Source organism: Pituophis catenifer, unplaced genomic scaffold (assembly GCF_029215685.1).
Source record: "Pituophis catenifer annectens isolate HBS135680 unplaced genomic scaffold, rPitCat1.0.hap2 SCAF_1, whole genome shotgun sequence".
Taxonomy (NCBI): Eukaryota; Metazoa; Chordata; class Lepidosauria; order Squamata; family Colubridae; genus Pituophis; species Pituophis catenifer.
The window spans coordinates 23,628,552-23,648,866 of record NW_027256881.1 but is presented as its reverse complement, the minus strand read 5'-3'; the positions used below and the strand labels follow the sequence as shown (position 1 = coordinate 23,648,866).

Genomic DNA, 20,315 nt, shown 5'->3' with positions numbered 1-20,315 from the left:
TCTGAACACTCAAAATTTCCGCTACCGGTTCTCCAGAACTGGTCAGAACCTGCTGAATACCACCTCTGGTCAGGGCCCATATTCTTAGCAGAAATAGAGAGACTTGACTTACATCTTCCCAGATATTCTGGAAATGTGTTATAGTGGCAGCTTCCCAATCCACAAATCCAGAGATGGAGCATCAAATCTCTTGGGGTTGGTTTGTGGTCACCCACAAATCTCACTCAGCTTATTGCCTAAATATAGGAACCTTGCCACTGCCAGTCTGATGATAATCACTGAGCTATTTCTTTACATCTTTATCTATCTGTATCTCTACTCCAAATCCCCTTTGGCAGTGACAAGAACAGAAAGATAAGAGCAGAAAGGTTTCACTGTATGAAGACAAGGATGTTGATTAAGTAGATCGGATCGAAACAGACTGGAATGTTCAGAAACAACATGCCTTTTTTGTGTCCTTACCTCTTTGATTCAGTGTCTATTTGGTCCTATTTTTTTCTAATTATTGTAATGGAAAGTTTTTAAGCCAGTGGTTCTTAAACTGAAGATAATAGAATATTGTATAATTGTTTCTAAGGATCCAGTGGGCCTGCCAGTGCCAGTGCCACTGCCAAAAAATAGCATTTTGGGGAAGGGTTGTAGGTGTAATGATGAGTGTCATGGTGGCCTAGTGGTGAAGCTAATCGCCTCCCGTTCGGAAGGTTGAGAGTTCAATCCTAGGTAGCAGCAGATATTTCTCTCCCCCGGGGGGCAAAGAAAAAAAAGAATATCTGCAGTGAACTCCATGCGGCAGCAGGAAGGGCATCCTGCCAGTAAACCCTCAGCTCCATCCAGTCGCCCTGACTATACCCCAAGTTAGTTATGGGATGAGAGTCATAAAAGGGGAGTTATAGATGTAATGATATCATCTGAGATTAGATGTAGGGATAATTAGGTCAAAGAGTTTGAGTAAATATGGATTCCAAAATACAATTATGAAAACAAATATGATTATTATGTTAAGGAGGAAGGGAAGAAACCAAACAAAAGAGCCAATTATTGAGCAATTATGTTGGAGGCACCTGAGTATGTTCTACACAAAGAGCTATGTCCCTTCCCAATGGACAAGTTCATCTGTATATAGATTTTAAAGTACCATGCCCTGCGTAACCACAGATTGTTTTATGTGCTGGTGGGCCCCTTATGAATTATTAGTATCAAACCAGAGCATAACTATTCCTTTCACATATATAATAAAGATCAAATATATTCTTGGCTCCTGAAACAAAGCAGGGCGACATAAAGAGAACATATCAAACACGAGTACAGAATGGATCTGGAGAACTGGACGGTGATCCCTGGGATCAGAACATGGGTATTATTTCATAATGAAATTTATCCAATTCAAGATTTTGGTTGTTACCTTTAAAGTCCTACATGGCATGGATCCAAGTTATCCGAGGATCCATCTCTCCCCAATGGCACTAGCCCATCACACTCCTGCCAGTAGAAGAGGCCTGCTACAGATCCCATCTGCTAAGGAACTCCGGCAGGTGGGTTCATGGAGAAGAGGCTTTTCTGCAGTGGTCCCACCCCTGTGAAACGCTCTACCACCAGCGGTGATAACTGCTCCCACCCTTTTGGCTTCTGGGAGGGTATTAAAACTGGAGCTCCAAGGGATTGTTCACCTCTGGAAGTGGCTGACTAGATAATAAGACCTCAGGCCCATCTGTGATATCTTGGCTCTGGTTTCAGTATAGCTTTAAAATCATATACAGTGTAGTTTTAATGTTTTAATACTTTAATTACCATATTTTTCAGAGTATAAGACGCAGTTTAGTTTTTGGGGAGGAAAATGGGGGTGGTGGAAACTGCCTACCAGGTATTCATCTAGCTAGCGTCCTTAGTCTGGTCAGCTTCAGCACATTAGTTTGTTAGTTTTTTATCCCTTGCTTGGGGATAAAAAACAGCTTCTAAGGCACAGCTGAGAGGAAGCAGCAATGAGAAAAGCAGGCAAAGCACGGGGAGATCGCTTCAATCAGCTAGCGCCTAGCTAGGGCTGAAAAAAAGCTTCTAAAGAACAGCTGAGAGTCGGAGCAAAGCATGGAGATTGCTTCACTTGCTAGGGCCTCATTAAAGTACAACGGAGAGTCGAGGGAGAAGGCAAAGCTGGGAAAATCACTTGCTAGCACCTTGTTAGGGCTGAAAAAAAGCTTCGAAAAAGCTACATTCGGAGTATAAGACGCACCCAAATTTTCAGCCTCTTTTGGGGGGGGGAGGGAAGGTGCATCTTATACTCCGAAAAATATGGTATATATTTTATAATTTGTAAACTACCCAGATTCACTTTACAGGACAGAGGGACAGCATAAAAAAATTAATAAATATGCTCCGAAACAAAAAAATATTGGATGAAAATACATAGATGGATACAGGAAGTAACAGGCTTCCAAATAGAATATACACCAGAATTGTTTCTTCTTGGAATAACAAAAAGAAATATGAAAAAACAACAACATATATTATTCTACATATGACAACGGCGGCAAGATTGGCATTTGTGCAATGTTAGAGAAGTTCAGACATACCCTCTGAAGATTTAATAACTAGAAAGATATTAGATTGCGCCGAGATGGATAAAATGACATTGGAACTGAAAGGACTGATGGATTCGGACTTTTAGGTAATATGGGAGAAATGGTATAATTGGATTGAAGATAGAAAAAAAAGGGAAATATCAGATAGTAGATTTTGTAAAATTATATAGAGTATGTGATGTTATGTAAATGGTCACAGTCCTGTATAAGAGTTGAATAAGAATTGTTTAATTGTTAAAACCCAATAAAAAATTAATAAATAATAAGTACCCAATTTTTACACAATTTATTTGAATCAGCAGCAACTATTTCTCCAATTTCCTATATGCTAAACCAAGGGTAACTTAAATGCCCTCTTATTAGCCCATGCCAATCTGTTTGATAGACAGGAATGAGAAGGCAAGTCACTCCTGCTCTGCCAAAAAGTTTTGGAACTCTCTTTTTGGACAAGCAGCTGCTTCAATATTGGTCTGATTCTTACCTGCTAGGATAAAAAGTCCCACAAAGATCAGGAACACCAACAAGTAGAGACCAACCACAGCATATTTGAGAGCAGTCAAGGATCCTAGATGGCCACAGGGTCCCGAAGCTTTCTTCTTGCTGCCTGGGCCTGTAAGAAGAAAAAAATATGATAATGGATGTGATAAGTTTGCTATTTTGTAATATTCATTGTGAATACAACTAGCATCCTGACCGTAACTTCTTGGCAAGATGAAGACCAAGCAACTGCGTAATTCCAGTTTTTGCGAAATCTATGGAGAGTTTTGCTCATCCTGCAGTACATCCACCTGAGTAGCCAACTCTCCCACAGTAAAAGGTCTTTCCCAGTGGTGAAATGTAAAATTTGTTGTAAACAAATTTGTTGTTTTTTCCTATGTAGATAAAGTTGTTAAATGGCCATGGTGGGATGAAATCTCCAATCATCACTTTCAGGCCTGTCAGACATTTTGTGTTGTTTATTCTGAGATTTATGGGAGACTGGGATAGCACTATTTCGGTTTTTTGAACCTCTTCAGCCAGCCACACCCATATTTTATGACTCCTCCCTGTAAAGGTTAAATATTTATTCTTTTTAATTCATAGGTTTAAATGTATGATATTTTTGTAAACAGGGTTTTTTCCTATGTAGATAAAGTTGTTAAATGGCCATGGTGGGATGAAAAAAAAAAAGTATATATATATACTTTTAAAAGCATTTTTTCTACCGAAGGCTCTGACGATCAGGCAACTCAGCTGGGATCGTCAGAGCCTTTTAAAAGCATTTTTTTTACAACCTCTTCGGGTGAAGAGGTTGTAGAAAAAAATGCTTTTAAAAGGCTCTGACGATCCCAGCTAAGCCGCACGATCATCAGAGGCTTTTTTTTTTTTTTTTTACTTTTAAAAGCATTTTTTCGGCCGAAGATGATTGCGCGGCTCAGCTGGGCATGGGGGGTGGGCAGGGATTTTTGCTACCAGTTCTCTGAATCACCTGCTGTCATCACTACCGGATTGGGCGATCCGGTCTGAACTGGAAGCATTTCACTCCTGGTCTTTCCCTTTAGCTGCTACTGATCCCTTTCATCAGAACATGCCAAAACCTGAAGTTGGGTTTTCTACATACAGAGTAGATGTTCTACCTCCAAGCACTGATTTCCCTGTGGGACTACCATGGATTCTGGGATAGTACAGACTCAGATGAGACACAGGTCAATGTTAGTTTGACAACATGCTTCTTACAAAGATGAAATGCACGAAACAAATGTTTTCTAAAAGAACTATGATTTCACTTTAAGGGGGTGGAGGCTCTTAACAGCTCTTTCTGAGGTGCTTCCCTTGACAGACAAATGTAATTTTGGCAAGGCAGAGTCCAATGTAACTAGATCCTCTGCCATATAGGATTATATAGAGCAGTGTTTCTCAATCTTGCCTACTTTAAGGTGTGTGGACATCAACTCTCAGAATTCCAGCAAAGGAATTCTAGGGAATTCTGGGAGGTGAAGTCCAGACATCTAAAAGCCTATAGGTTGGGGAATTCTGGGAGTTGAATCCATGCGCCTTAAAGCAATGCTGGTTGGGGAATACTGGGAATTGAACTCCACCCATCTTAAAGCTGCCAAGGTTGAGAAATTCTGATATAGATCAATATCTGAATTGAATCTAGAGGTCTATTGATAACCTGTGCAGTGAGTTCAAGAGAGGTGTTAGCTTGCAATGGTGGAACTGATCCATTGTGGGGTCCATGTCACCAGTTGTAATTTTTCCAAATGCTGTTCCCTGTAGTGGACATTACAGTAACCCAGTCAGTAACAGTAACAGAATTGGAAGGGACCTTGGAGGTCATCTAGTCCAACCCCCTGCTCACGCAAGAGACCTGTACTAGGGATTCGAACCGCCAAACTGCTGACCTTTCTGATCAACAAATCATGATTAAAGCATGATTTACCAATGCTGGAGGATTCCAGTACAGGTAACATCATAACTTTTTTTCCAGCCAAACATGAGCAAAGACCATGCTGACCACACTCTCTCCCTGTTGTTTAAACCAGTGATGGGTTTCACTTACCTTTGCTACTAGTTCGCTCACATGCGCAGAGCATATTTGATGATGTCCGGGCAGGTGGGCAGAGACTCCCACCTCCACTGCTACTGGTTCTCCCAAACCGGGGCGAACCGGTAGCAACCCACCACTGGTTTAAACCCAGGAAGAGTGGCACAGGGGTGTCTTCAAGGGAACCATGATCTTGCCCAGAATAACTATCAGGACCAATGGTGGGTTGCCCCCAGTTTGCACCGGTTCTATAGAACTGGTAGTAAAACCGGTGGGAGGCTCCACCCACTGACCCTGATGTCATCAAAATCCTTCTGTGCATGCGTAGAAGAGTGCGTGCGCGCCGCCATGTTGCAAACCAGTAGTAAAGGTAAGTAGAACCCACCCCTGATCAGGACTAATATATAGCAGTTCAGTCTTGCAGCAAATTTGTGCTTTTTTTGCCCATTAAGATACCAATCCAAGCTTTTCTTTGGCTTGCCCCAGATTGGTAATGCATAACTGACTGCATCTCATCCCAAAACGGTAGCTGACCTCCAGCTTTATACAGATGTTAAATAGTGTGGGGAAAAGCACTGAGCCCTGAAGTACGTCTCCCTGGAGTATCCAAGGCCTCACGTACTGTTCCTCTAGTCTATAACTACAAGCTAAGACCACTATGGTAGGAGAGGAAATATTGCAAAACAGTGCAAATCCCAGCCCTAGAAGCTGAATCAACAAGATATATGGTTAATGGTACTGAAAGCTGCTGAGATGTCTGATTGGAATCAGGCAATTGCATTCCTCCATCCGTGTCCCAATGAGCAACCCACACTGTTTCCATCCCATAATCAGCTCTGAATCAGTAGTGAAATGTAAAATTTGTTACTACCGGTTCTGTGGGCGTGGCTTGGGGGGAGGTAATGTGACTGGGTGGGCATGGCCAACTTTTTTTTTTTTAATTTTAAAAACATTTTTTCTACAAGCTTAAGAGGTTGCAGAAAAAAAATGTTTTTAAAAGCCTCTGGCGATCCCAGCTGAGCCACGCGATCATCAGAGGCTTTTTGTTTTTTACTTTTAAAAGCATTTTTTTGGCCGAAGAGGTTGTAGAAAAAATGCTTTTAAAAGTAAAAAAAAAAAAAAAAAAGCTTCTGATGATCGTGCAGATCAGCTGGGCATGGGGAGGCAGGGATTTTTGCTACCGGTTCTCCGAACCGCCCGCCATCATCGCTACCGGATCAGGTGATCCAATCCGAACTGGGAGCACTTCATCCCTGTTCTGAATCCTGAATAGCAGGGTCACAGATAATCTGCTTCCACTGGGAGTCTGATTTCTAACAGATTGTGTGAGAATATAGAATCCAATTTCTCACCCCATTCCCTATATAGCCAAGAAACTTTGGTTCACTGAGAACAAGATAGCACTTTTCCAAACTAATGATCAAACTAGATGCAATTGGCTTCTCAGAGCTCAGTAAAGAGATAAAGAGATGTTTGCAAGATCATGAAAACTCATAGCCACCTCCATAGTGAAAAAAAAAAAGAAAAGAATGGTCAGCAAGAAAATGTTCCAGCAGAATAAATTTCAAGCTAAAGTGGGTGCCAAACAAAGCATATCAATTTACCAAGATTTCTATAGCCTAGAAAACCTTCTCTTTTCACTTTCAGTTAATCTGGTTAAAGAAGACACTGTGAGCATCTTGCTTTTTTTGGTTGTAAGCAGTTGCCAAAGACTTGACATTGGTCATCTAGAATTGGTTATGGCAATTCTGAGGTGGGACAGATCTTTCTTCTAACTCAAATTGCAGTTGGGTGGTTGAGGTAAACTGTACAAAACTTTCCTTGGCCTGAGGGAAAATAATCCATCAAACTCCAGAAGATTGCAAAGGCCCATGAAATCCAAATAGCATCCACATAAAATAGAATAGTCCCTGTGGGACACTTTTTCCTTGAAGTTATTTCCAAAGGGATCTGCCAATAGCCCTACATTAGATTCAGGGTTGACATGTACCCATCTCTCCTAGTTATCCAATGAGTGAGTCATCAATTCTTGGCATTGCGTAAACCGATTCAAATTTAGATCAACGCAAAACATAGCCTCCCTTCTAGTCTTGGTCACAAGTACAACAGGCAAACATAATTTACTCTGGGGTGGTCCAGTCATTTTTAGACTGAACCTTCTTTAAAGTATCCTTTAACAGAGGTGGGTTTCAGCAGGTTCTGACCAGTTCTGGAGAACTGGTAGCGGAAATTTTGAGTAGTTCGGAGAACCGTTAGTAAAAATTCTGACTGGCGTCACCCCATCTATTCTCTGCCTCCCGAGTTCCAGCTGATCGGGAGGAAATGGGGATTTTGCAGTAACCTTCCCCTGCCACGCCCACCAAGCCACGCCACGCCCACCAAGCCACACCTCCAGAACTGGTAGTAAAAAAAATTTGAAACCCACCATTGTCCTTTAAGGTATCCAGACAGAATATCTGGATAGGAAAATCTGGATAGAGATATTTTAAACTGAAGCACGGACATACATGCTCCATCAGGTTTGCCTTCCTTTGTGCCTTTAGCCATAATGACAGTCTATTCCCCTTGGCCGATTTTCTTACATATTTGCAAAGTACCGTATTTTTCGGAGTATAAGATGCACCTTTTTCTCCCCTAAAAGGGAGTGAAAATTTAGGTGCGTCTTATACACCGAATGTAGCCCCACCTACCCACTGGCCCCCACCCTTTGGCCTCTGCCTCCCAGCAGTTACCTCCTTGCAGCAAGCAGCAAGAAGAAACAGCTCATTTCAGCTTCAGCACAGCCTAATTAGCACAAGTTGATTGGATCGGCCTCCCGGCTCTCAGGTGTTTTGCTCTCAGCTGTTTTGCGCAGGGCTCTGCTTCTTGCTGCAAGGAGGTAAATTGCTAGAGCAGATTTTTTTTTCTTCTCTTAATCAAGCTATTTTTCTTCTCTTAATCAAGCAGAAAATGAAAATGAAAGCAAAGCAGACTGTTTGCTGTTTGCTGCAACGAGGCAAAATTGCTCGGAGGCAGAGGCAGATTTCTTTTTCTTCTTTTCCTTACCAAAAAAGGTAGGTGCCTCTTATAGTCCACTGCGTCTTATACTCAGAAAAATATGGTAGGTTTTTATTCTTCCTGTGCCCAAATCTATATTAGAGATGACATCTTCAAGCAAAACAAAGAAAATCCAGTTGCCTCTCAAAAAAACGTTTTTGGGACAACCATGACCTGGATGACTGAGAATCTCCCTAGACATCATTCATACAGGTTACTTTATTCCTGCTGGTTCTGCCTCAGGATTGTTGTGAAGTTAAGTTATTTGCTGAAATAGATTTCACAACCAGAGAATGAATATAGAATAGGGAAAAGAATAACTGAGAAATTACTTTGCTATGAGGAATTTCCAGAAATCTTTCCATCTAGAACAAGGGTGTCAAACTCAAATTCATTGAGGGCCGCTACAGGCAGGTTTGACCTTGAGGGGCTGGGATGGGTGTGGCCAGCTCAATGTCACTCATGTCGGGGGCACCTACGGTGGCTCAAGTGCTCTGCCAGCAAAAACGGGCTCCTGAGTTCTGTTTTCAGCTGTGACGGCCTCTTGCAACCCTCGGCCAGCAAAAACGGAGCTCAGGAGGGCCATATGCAGAGGCACTTCACTGGTCCTTCACTGTTTCCAGGGCAGCCCCGTGGGCCAGATCTAACCACCCCGTGGGCCAGATCCAGCCCCCAGGCCTTGAGTTTGACACCCCTGATCTAGGATCAGTGTTTGTTGTCTTTTTCTGTTGAGGAAGTACAGCTGTGTTCCAGCAAAAAAAGGTGAGATTACTTTGGCAGGTGATTCTCAGCAACTCATAAGCACAGCAACAAGCAGGATGGTCAGAACATTAGTATCTAGATTTTAGAGCCGAGAAAGGAAAAAATTGCTCACAAAGTAGTATTTAATAAGAATGATTGCAAAACATACTTTTTTTAAAAATAATGTATCTGGCACGACCATTTTTCTACAAACCTATTGCCAATAGCAGGAATCTAACACAAAAATCCTGAGCCAAGGTTGGCCATAGAATGCTGCAAAGAAGCAACATTTATTTTCAAAATGGGAAGAAAATAAACAAAGAGAAATTTTTAAGGAAAGACTGGATTTGTAACAGTTTACAGAGGCACAGTTTCCAAATCTACAAACAGTATGTTAATACATCTGGTAAAGAAAATACTTTTAATGCAGATGTTGTAAGCATTTTTTCACATTATAGCACAGAAGAAAACCCAGAAACAGAGATCCCATTACAAGCCACTGACCCTGATTTTTAAAAAAAGGCCAGTGCAGATTCAACAAACCATCCAAACAATTCATTCCAAATTGCTCCTATACAACAGGTGTTTTGTATATTAGTTATTGGTATTATTGATCGATTACAGGTAGTTCTTGACCTAAAACCATTTGTTTGGCAACGGTTTGAAGCTACAACAGAACTGGAAAAAAAAGGGACCTAGAACCATCACAGTATCCCCAAGCGTCACGTGATCAAAATGCAGGTGCTTGGCAACTGCCATGTATTTACAATGGTTGAAATGTCCTAAGGTAGGGGTGTCAAACTCAAGGCTCGTGGGCCAGATTTGTTCCGTGGGGTGTTTATATCTGGCCTATGGAGCCGCCCTGGAAACAGTGAAGGATCAGCCCATGGTGCAAGGGTGGGTTCTACTTACATTTACTACCAGTTTGCAGCGGGGCCGTGCATGCTTTTCTGTGCATGTGCAGAAGCATTTTGATGATGTCGGGGTTAGTGGGCGGAGCCTCCCGCTGGTTTTACTACCAGCTCTATAGAACCAGTAAGAACCAGGGGCAACCCACCACTGCCATGGCACCTCTGCCAGCAAAAACGGAGCTCGCAAGAGCCACACATGGTCCTCCCAAGCTCCATTTTTGCTGGCAGAGGATTGCAGGAGACCGTCACAGCCTAAAACAGAGTTTGGGAGCCTGTTTTCACTGGCAAAGTGCTCGGACCACCACAGATGCCCCCAACACGAGTGATGTTGAGCTGGCCATGCCCCCTGGCCACACACCCCTGGCCACACACACCCCAAGGTCATACACGACCCTGATGCAGCTCTCAATGAAATAGAGTTTGACACCCCTGTCCTAAGGTCATGGGATTGCCATTTGAAATCTTCCCAGCCAGCTTTAGACAAGCAAAGTCAATGGAGGAATTATTCACTTAAAAACTGCAGTGATTTGCTTAACAACAATGGCAAAAAGTTGGTAAAATCAGGTGTGATTCACTTAACAACCACCTTGCTCAGAAATGGAAATTCTGGTCCCAGTTGTGGTCATGAGTCAAGGCCTAGTTGTGAATATGATGCCTGCAATCTTGTATTGTTATTATGGTATTCTGGATTGCCAACATATTGGAATTCTTGCTGACCCTTTAAGATATTTCTTAGAGCTCTGGTGGCACAGTGGTTAGAATGCAGGCTAACTCTGCTCACGTTGCCAGGAGTTCGATTCCTTCAACCCTGCCCAGCTCAAGGTTGACTCCTTCCAACCTTCCAAAGTCGATAAAATGAGGAGCCAGATTGTTGGGAGCAATATACTGACTCTGTAAAACCGCTTAGGGAGAGATGTTAATCACTGTGAAGTGGTATATAATTCTAAGTGCTATTGCTATTGCTATATTTCTGTAAAGTAGACAATAGAAGCAACTACTCCTGACTTTAATAATTTTTGTTTGATCAATGGAAAAGATACAACAGAGACAATGAAGTGGGATTATTTAAAAAAAAAAAAAAGTTCTGAGGGTGAATTTTGTCTCTGGATAGGAAGAAAAGGCTGTAAAACAAAGAATAACGTTATAGTGATTGCAAGAAAAAGAAAAAGAACAGAGAAGATAGCTAGCCTTAGGGCACTGTTTTTCAAATGGCAGCTTTAAGATGTATGTACTTCAATTCCCAGACTTCCCCAATCAGTGTTCTTTAGGGGAATCTGCATATGCTTAATTGTGGTATGGATGGCTGGACAGTAACTACCAAGAGACTTGAACATTTTTTTTTTGAAGCAATTAAATCATTGCTGAATATTGATGCCTGTTGAGAATTAATAGAAGCAAACAAGGCAGCTATTTGAAAAGCTTAGCCATATAAAGTCCCTTGCAATTCAGTTTTGAAGTTCTAGAAACAATAATTCAGGAACATTTGTGACCATACTCAGTACGGATGAAAGCATTTCACAGTTTTATAAGGACAAAAACAAAAAAAAGAGAGAGTGAGGTTTTTTGAAGCATATCAGCTAAATTTAAAACGTTATCTCAGCACTGAGAATTTGGCTAAGTGATACGTTGAAAGATCAGCTTGTCCCTGGAATGCTGAAGCTTTCAAAAACATTACAAAAATTAAGGTTTTAGAAAGTATTTCAAAGTGCTATCTCTGTGGAAACTGCTGTTAGAGACACCATAGGACAGCAGTTGGCAGTAAAAGCAAATAGGAAGAAACTTTCCTTAGTATACAAACAGTAAAATGCCAAAATGAAAAGGGCTACCATGTGGCAGGGATTCACAGACACCGGTTCAATATTGATTTAAAGGAGAAATATATAGAAAATGCAACAAGAGATCTTGTCACTGAGCAAAAAGCCAAGTATTTGTTAAAAATAAAGAGCTAAGCTACTACTTTAAAAGTTCTGCAGTGCCATCAATAAAGAACTTTATAATGAAATGAAACAAGGAGAGATAACCTGGAAACTTATAACAAAAAAAAATCAAATGAGACCAGCAATGTAGCTCATACCATATGTTAAAGTGATTCCATATGTGAATGGCACAACCACATCAATCCAATGGGACACTGGTTCTGCTATATGAGTTATACCACATCATAAATCTGAGCAATATTTCAGAGATGCTAAACTAAAGCAAACAGAAATGCAACTTAAACTAAAGCAACTTGTAGCAATAGCACTTAGACTTATATACTGCTTCATAGTGCTTTACAGCCCTCTCTAAGTGGTTTACAAAGTCAGCATCTTGCCCCAAACAATCTGGGTCCTCATTTTACCAACCTAAGAAGGATGGAAGGTTGAGTCAACCTTGAACCGGTGAGAATCGAACTGCTGGCAGTCAGCAGAACTAGTGTGCAATACTGCATCTTAACCATGGCACCTATGCTGGAAAAAAGATTATTGCCATCTATTCTAAGTGATACCTGCAACTGTAATCTAAAATAACCCGCAAGATATGATGGACTCATGTGCTGTGAAAACAGGTGGACCAGCATTTTGGGGCATCACTGACTAAGGAAGCAATCAGTGAGTTGGATCTTCATTGACAGCTTATGAGCTACATTGTTTATCAATAATACTGTCAAGAATAATTTGAAAAAAATGTCTTTATTTACCTTATTTGTCAAATTTATATACTGCCTGTGCTGTCCAGATTCCCAAGAGGGAGGGAATGTATTCCAGAGGAGCAGAAGACAGAGCAGTTTAGATAATTTGTATGGGAGAAAGAGAATTAAGATGGATCTTCTCTAATAGTTCCCAGAGTATGTTTTATGGTGCAGACATCCTGCTTTGGTTTGGCAAGGTCTGTAGGTGAGGAACAATAAAGGAAACTGCTTAGAAGAATCTCATTGTCTCTTTCTTGGTTTTTGGAGCCCGACATCACCCATCTCACTCATAAAGTGATTCTGGATTTTGTACAATTAAAAACATAAAACCATATAAAAGTATTATTATTCAGTAAAAGGAACCAGTTAAAACAAGCATAGAATAATTAAAAAGGCAGGGAAAGCACTGTCAAGGCACTGACCAATCCCAACTTTGCTTGCTTCTTGGTGACTCCCATGGGAGTTGGCAGAGCCTGGCCTTCAGACTCTTCTGAAAGAGAGAAGAGCCTGAGGGAGATATTCCAAGAGAAGGCATTGACACATTCAAGGTTAAAGGGTATCACAGGAAAATGCCAAATCCAATTTTTGCAATGAATGACCATACATCATATTAGTGGTGAAATCTGAACTGGTTTGCCACCAGTTCGTTGGCCGCGCATGCGCTCTGTGCACCAAACACACGCTGCGCATCCATGCGCAGTATGCACCAAATGTGCACTGCATGCGTGCATGCAAAGTACACACCAAAAGGAGGCTTGGGATGGTAAGTAGAACAGCGAGGAGGGGGGATCAGCTGTGCCGCACAATTTAGATTCACTAGAAAGCAGGATTTCCTGCTTTCTAGCTATTTTAAATCGCGCAGCACAGCTGATCATCAGAAATACCAGTTCAGAGAAACCAGTAGCTTTTTTTTACTACCGGTTCGCCCAAACCGGTAGTTTTTATCACTACCCGCTCGCCTGAACTGGTGCAAACCGGTAGTATTTCACCAGTGCATCATATTCAAAAAAAGATAGAAATGGAAGTGGATTAAAGGAAGCTGGGACAATCATTTTAAAAGTTGATTGAAGCCAGCAGGCTACACCTGTGCTGTACAATAAAATTGTCCAGGGCTGAGATTATCTTAAAGTTATTTTTAATCCACTATTATAGAGCCGAGGACAGTTTTGTTAACCTTACTGGAGGAAAGCATCCTAATAAAATAGATCTAGGCCAGATTTACTTAAAGCACTATGGGGTGCTATACAGGTAGTCCTTAACTTAACAACAGTTCATTTTGTGACCGAACAAAGTTACAATGGCACTGAAAAAAGCGACCGTTTTTACACTTACTACCGTTGCAGCATCCCCGTGTTCACATAATCAAAATTAAAGTGCTTGGCAACTGGTTCATATTTATGGACGGTTGCAGTGTCCCGGCATCATGAGATCAGCTTTTGCGAGCTTCTGACAAGCAAAGTCAATGGGGAATCCTGATTCACTTAACAACCATGTTACTAACTTAACAATTGCAACAATCCACTTAATAAGTATGGCAAGGAAAGTCATAAACTCACTTAATAAATGTTTCACTTTGGGCTCAATTGTGGTTGTAACTAGTCTAAGTAATATTGCTATTGCTTAATGGAAAGAGAGGGAAATTCTGAGGTGTTCCTTATCATAAAAAGCTATAAAGCATTATATCATTATAAAGAATCTTAATGTTATAACAATTCAGTATTTGACACAGAGCCATTGAACAAGCATTATAGAGCTGTCCAGACACCCAGGCAGGGGTGAAATCCAGCAGGTTCTGACAGGTTCTGGAGAACCGGTAGTGGAAATTTTGAGTAGCTCAGAGAACCAGCAAATACCACCTCTGACTGGCCCCAGAGTGGGGTGGGAATGGAGATTTTGCAGTATCCTTCCTCTGCCATGCCCACCAAGCCACACCAAACCCACCAAGCCATGCCCACAGAACCGGTAGTAAAAAAAATTGGATTTCACCACTGAACCCAGGGATATTTTGATGGCAACACTGTCACTAGAGAAAATGACGGATCCATCTGTAAACCTCAAGGTATTATTATAGATTAGCATACAATAATTTCCCAATTTTGGCAATTTAAAAATGCATGGACTTCAATTTCCAGAATTCCCTAGCCAGAATTTGGTGGAGAATTCTGAAAGTTTTAGTCCATGCATCTTAAAGTTGGCATGGTTGGGAAAGACTGGATTAGATGCTGGATCACAACCTAGTAGATGTGAGTTTTTGAACTTCATATCATGCACTGCAGTCACACCTGTGACACAAAGCTTACAAAAGTGTGCTTAAAACATTCAAGTAGTTGTGAATCCCACAGTCGTGTTATACCTTTCTTATTCTGTAAAGATTGCTCCTGATGAGATTTGGAGATGGCATGTTGACCAGCTGAAGAGAACAGAGGTAAAAAAAAACAAGCTATGTCTGATGTGATTGCAGATATAACTGTAATTCCTGCATTATCTATAGCAACACCTGTCTCTGAAGTAGACATGCAACATGCAATTGCTTCATTGACATCAATACTGTTGGATACACTGATGGTTTTTCTTTTGGGAAACAGACTTTCTCTGTCCTTCTGACTCAATCTGAAGCCATAACCCATTTCAGGTGGCATAGTGGAAGAATGTCAGAAAGGGAAGATAGCTTGCACGCTAAATCAAAAGCAGATTTTAAAATGGATGAAAATAAACCAAGAGCAACCTTAACCAAATTTTGCAAATTATGCAAATTTGTCTGTTTGATCTCTAATTTACCTGCTTTTTTGTGATGTGTGAACAAAGCCCTAGAAATGAAACTATAGCATTTATCCTTTGCATTGACATGTTATTTTGGAATAGAAGTTTCTAGGCTGGAAGAAAGCCAAGTTAATAGGTTTTATTCTGTTGAAGATTTTTACAGACATTTGGATTTTCTTCCATGCCCTAATTTGAATTTAACATTGGTTTGAACAGATTGAAAATTAAGTGAGACTTGTTGGCTACATCTCAGAAAGGGTTTTTCCCTCACATAAATTCACCATTGCAGCTGCTGCTCTGGCTTTCTCAGAATAAATGGGAGAGTCTCCCAAAAGGCAAATTTTCACCTCATTTGGCAACTTTGAGATCTCTTTCTGACCTAGATACTGATGCCTGTTTCTAAAAACATATGGGATTATGCTGTAATGGGGACGTCCCTATGCCTCGCTTAAGACTGTGTTTCTTAACTCTAGCAACTTTAAGATGCTGGCTGGGGAATTCTGGAAGATGAAGTCCACCCATCTTAAAGTTGCCAAGGTTGAGGAACCTGGCCTAAGAAAGAATTTAATACAACAGGGATTCTCCCCTCCAAAAGGGCTTTTTAGGAAATATATGATAGGCCTGGTATGCTTAGTACAGATGGGAATCCAGTAGCTGTTTGGTGAGATTTTCCTGAAGGAAGCAACCCCCAGGCCTAAAATTTCTCAAATTCTTAAACCGAATAGAATTCAATCTCAAGAATTATCACATAATGCAGCTGCGGGAAATGAAATTATATTCACCAAACACTAATGCCTAGATTTACAATAATAATAATAATAATAATAATAATAATAATAATAATAATAATAATAATAATAATAATAATAATAATAATAATAATTTTATTTCTATACCGCCCTTCTCCCGAAGGACTCAGGGCGGTGTACAGCCTATTTAAAAACACAAACAAAACAATGATATAAAATTTAAAATAATTAAATAAGTGGCTCAAATTTAAAACCCCAATAAATTTAAATACCCCAATTTAAAACTATTGTGTTGATAGTCCGGCCTGGCGGAACAACAGGGTCTTCAATGCGCAGCGAAACACCCGGAGGTCGGAGATCTTACGAATTTCCGGGGGCAGTTCGTTCCACAGGGCTGGGGCTCCCACAGAGAAGGCCCTCCCCCTGGGTGTCGCCAGCCGACATAGCTTGGCAGATGGCACCCTGAGGAGACCCTCTCTGTGGGAACGAACAAGGCGCCGCAAGGCTCAACATGTCACCCTTTCTGTTTAATATCTACGTGAAACCACTGCTGAGGTCATCCTTCAAGATGGGGTCTTATATCAGTAATGTCCATCATCAGTTGAACTGTATCTAATCCCTAGTCTGGACAAGTGATGCTGTCAAGGTCTTGTTCCAGTGCCTAGAATTTGTTGGGGGCCGGATGGGGAAGAATAGCCTTGACTCTAAGAAGCTGGGGATGTAAGTGCATGGATTTATAGTACAAGAACTCTCCATCTTTAGTTGTGAATAAGACTATACTTTCCCAGATAGGACTGGTGTGTAATTTGAAAGTCTTCTTGGATGCCTGTTCCTACCTGAAGAGCAGGTAGCAGCGGTGGTTACAACCACATTTATGCAGCCTTTGCATAAATTTATCTCATGTCAATTTTGCCCATTCAGGAGGTCACCTATGCCTTGGGCAACTCATGCGTTGACTATGTCAATATTTCAAGATGCTAACCTTGAAGACCATTCAAAAGCTCAAAATGGTCCAAAATATGGTGGAGTGACTAGTGATGGATGTGCCATAATACACCTATGCCACACAATTGCTACATGAGCTATGTTGGTTGCCGGTAAGTTTCAATTAAATTTCAAAGATAGACATAATTAGGTGATCCTCTTTACAGCATTGTTTTCAAACTGAAATGTGAGGAGACAGACAACTAGGCAGGAAAGATGTGTAACAGGAAAACATGGAGGACAGACCCTTTTGAGAAGATAGAAATATTGGCATAGAATAACAATCAGTAGATATTCCAAACTTACATATTCAGAAGCTGTGAAGTTTGATGTATTCACTGATTGGCCAAAGGTCATAATATTCATTCATTCACAAGCAGAATGGAGCCATTTGAGAATTCCTGATTTCATATACCAATTAAATTAAATTTGTATTTAATTAATTCAATTCAATTCAATTGTAAACATTGATCTGAAAACTCATAATGCTTTTCTCAATAAGGAATAGATCTTAACCTAAGTGTCCTGCTATTTCCTGAACCTTCTTTGTCCCATAGAAAAGGATGTTAGGTTTTATACTTTCCAATTCTCTGATCTAATAGAATGGCACCTCTGTACACAATCCATACAATTTTAAGTCAAAAGATGACAGCAGATTTATTTTGTATCAAAATGAAAACACAGACTGAACTAGTTCACTGTTGCAGAAACTCTATTACTTTTCAAAGCAACACAGACTATTTCTGAATTCCATTATTTGGAGAAGGACATATTTGCAAAAAGGGGAGGAGGTACTTTGGTGGGGAAAGTTTTTTTTATATCCCAGTGCTGTAAACACACACACACACACACACACACACACACACACACACACACACACACACACACACATACAGCCTGAAGGCAGTATGGTTGGTTCCATTCAATCTCTTGTTTCAGTGACAAGTCAAAAGGATTTTATTTGCTAAAGCATTTTAATATGCTGGGTAGTCTGTTGTGGAATCATTATTTTGTTTGTGTTTTTTAATTCATTGCATTGTTACAGAATTGACTGGAACACAGCAGTATAAATACCCATTAAATTACCAAAGATGTGGAGAATTAGGTAACAATTCAAATCTGCATGATATCATGGGCATACATTGGATACAGCATACACTGGCCATCTAGAAATATTCTGCCTCCTTATTCACATCATCAATAAAATTATAAATTATCTGCCAGATGATTGCTTGGTTTTATATATATTTATACTATTATTATTAAATACATAATATTTATATATAAATTCTATACTACTTGTACTAGAACTCTTGGTTTCCCAATTGCTAGCCTGGTGCCTTAACCCTACAGTACATCAAACTGGCTATCTTTCGAATAATGGAGATAGCATTATAGTAATGGCAATGAGCAGCGTGGTGGCCTAGAAGTGAAGATGCTTGCCTCCCACTTGGAAGGTTGCGACTTCAATCCTAAATAGTGGCAGATGTTTCACTATCAGGGCGCAAAGAGAAAATATCTGCTGTGAACTCCACATAGGCGTCAGGAAGGGCATCCAATCAGTAAATGCTCAGCTCTATTCAGTTGCCCTGACTCCACTCCGAATAAAGGGATTGAAGTGTTGTAAAAAGGAAAAAAAATATGGTAATGGCAATGCAGCAAAGAACAACTTTGGACTATTTCACTTATAGGCTGGCAAAGAGCTCATAGGCCAAGTTTGTGACAGGGCTAGGTGCAAGTGGAAACAAGCCAGTGGTGAAATGTAAAATTTGTTACTATCAGTTCTGTGGTCATGGTGGTGGTGGGGGTAATGTGACTGAGTGGGTGTGGCCAACTTTTTTTTTTTTAACTTTTAAAACCATTTTTTCTACAACCTCTTCGGCTGAAGAGGTTGTAAAAAATGCTTTTAAAAGCCTCTGACGATCCCAACTGAGCCACACGATCATCAGAGGCTTGGGTTTTTTTACTTTTAAAAGCATTTTTATACGCAGCTCAGCTGGGCATGTGGGGGGTAAGGATTTTTGCTACTGGTTCTCCGAACCACCTGCCGCCATTGCTACCGGATCAGGCAATCTGGTCTGAACCAGGAGCATTTCACCCCTGAAACAAGCCCAAGTCACAATTGGTTTTAACAATGGCTTAATAATATGGAAGAAACCCAGAATCAGTTTTGTAAATGAGCAAAGTCTGCATGGCTTGTTTGGCCATTGGCCCTCCCTTCTCTCTTCCCCCCATACTTAGTTACACTTACTATGTGTATCTGTGATTTGGTAAGAGTTTGGGAAGGACAACCCTTTCCCCAAAACCACAATAAGTTAGGTAACTGCAAATAAAGTATGTGCCCCATTCTCCTTCATCATGATGGCTGCAGTGGAGTTCAAAAAGTGAAAATAGGCAGATTCCAGTTTGGCGTCATTGCAAGACAGTCAGGGAAATAGCAGGGTCTGATAAGCCCTGCGAAAACCCAGACTGACGAACCGCTGCCGATGTGTCTTCAGACCAGAACTGTCCTGCAGGGATGGGGAAGAAAGAGAGGCATCTCGGAAGATCAAGAGGAACAGGAAAGTTCCTCGAAGGTCAGAGGAAACTCTCTATGATTCGGTGGCGGGGGATGGCAGCCATTGCGGCTGCTATGAAGCTGGGGCAACCGGATTAAGCATTGAGCAGGAGGGATGAATGGAACGGAGTTTTTGGAAGCTGGGTGAGTGACAGCCAACCCATGGCTTAAAACAACAATAAGGGGAAAAAAATTAACTTTAAGACCCCAAGCAATGAAACAGAGGCTAATGAGCAGGGGTGGGAAGAAAAGAAGAGTGTGAAGCGCAATCTTAAAGGGATAAAAACCTGATGGAAAATTGAATTTTGAACAAAATTATTTGGAAACTTTAAATAACCAGAGAAATCGCCCCAAGATTGATTAAAGGATCGGAAAGAAATAAATAGATCCTTTCTTTTTTGAACTTTAAGAAAAATAAAGAGAATGGACAATAAGTTTTAAAACAGAAAAAAGGAAAAAAAGAAATGAGAAGAGCTGTTTAAATTTGAACTGGACTATAAAATTGTTTTGATATTTTTAAATATCAAAAGAAATAGAGAAGCCAAATAAGATTGCTGATGTAGACTGAAACAAAATGGAGACTTGTTTGAGATTTGGTAATTGTGGATTGCAGAGAGACACCTTCAGGAGTAAAAAGGAAAAATTGCAACTTGGTCTTTGTTTTGGAAAAGTGTGAACTTTACAGATACGAGCCATGAGAACTTTTGGGGGGAGGATTTCTTTGTCTGCAAGTGGCTTGACTTTGAGGGAAAAAAGGGGCGGGGGAATACAACGGAACTCAATACTAATTTAAAAAGAATAAA

General features: G+C 40.7%; 1 protein-coding gene across 1 annotated transcript in view; it reads right to left on the bottom strand.

Annotated features, from left to right (window-relative positions):
- Positions 1-20,315, bottom strand: part of SCARA5 (scavenger receptor class A member 5) — a 126,101-nt gene that overhangs the window by 84,958 nt on the left and 20,828 nt on the right. Inside the window, exon 3 of the mRNA XM_070947028.1 lies at positions 3,058-3,186. Within this exon, the coding sequence (XP_070803129.1) occupies positions 3,058-3,186 (129 nt within the window). The remainder of the gene's footprint in view (positions 1-3,057; positions 3,187-20,315) is intronic.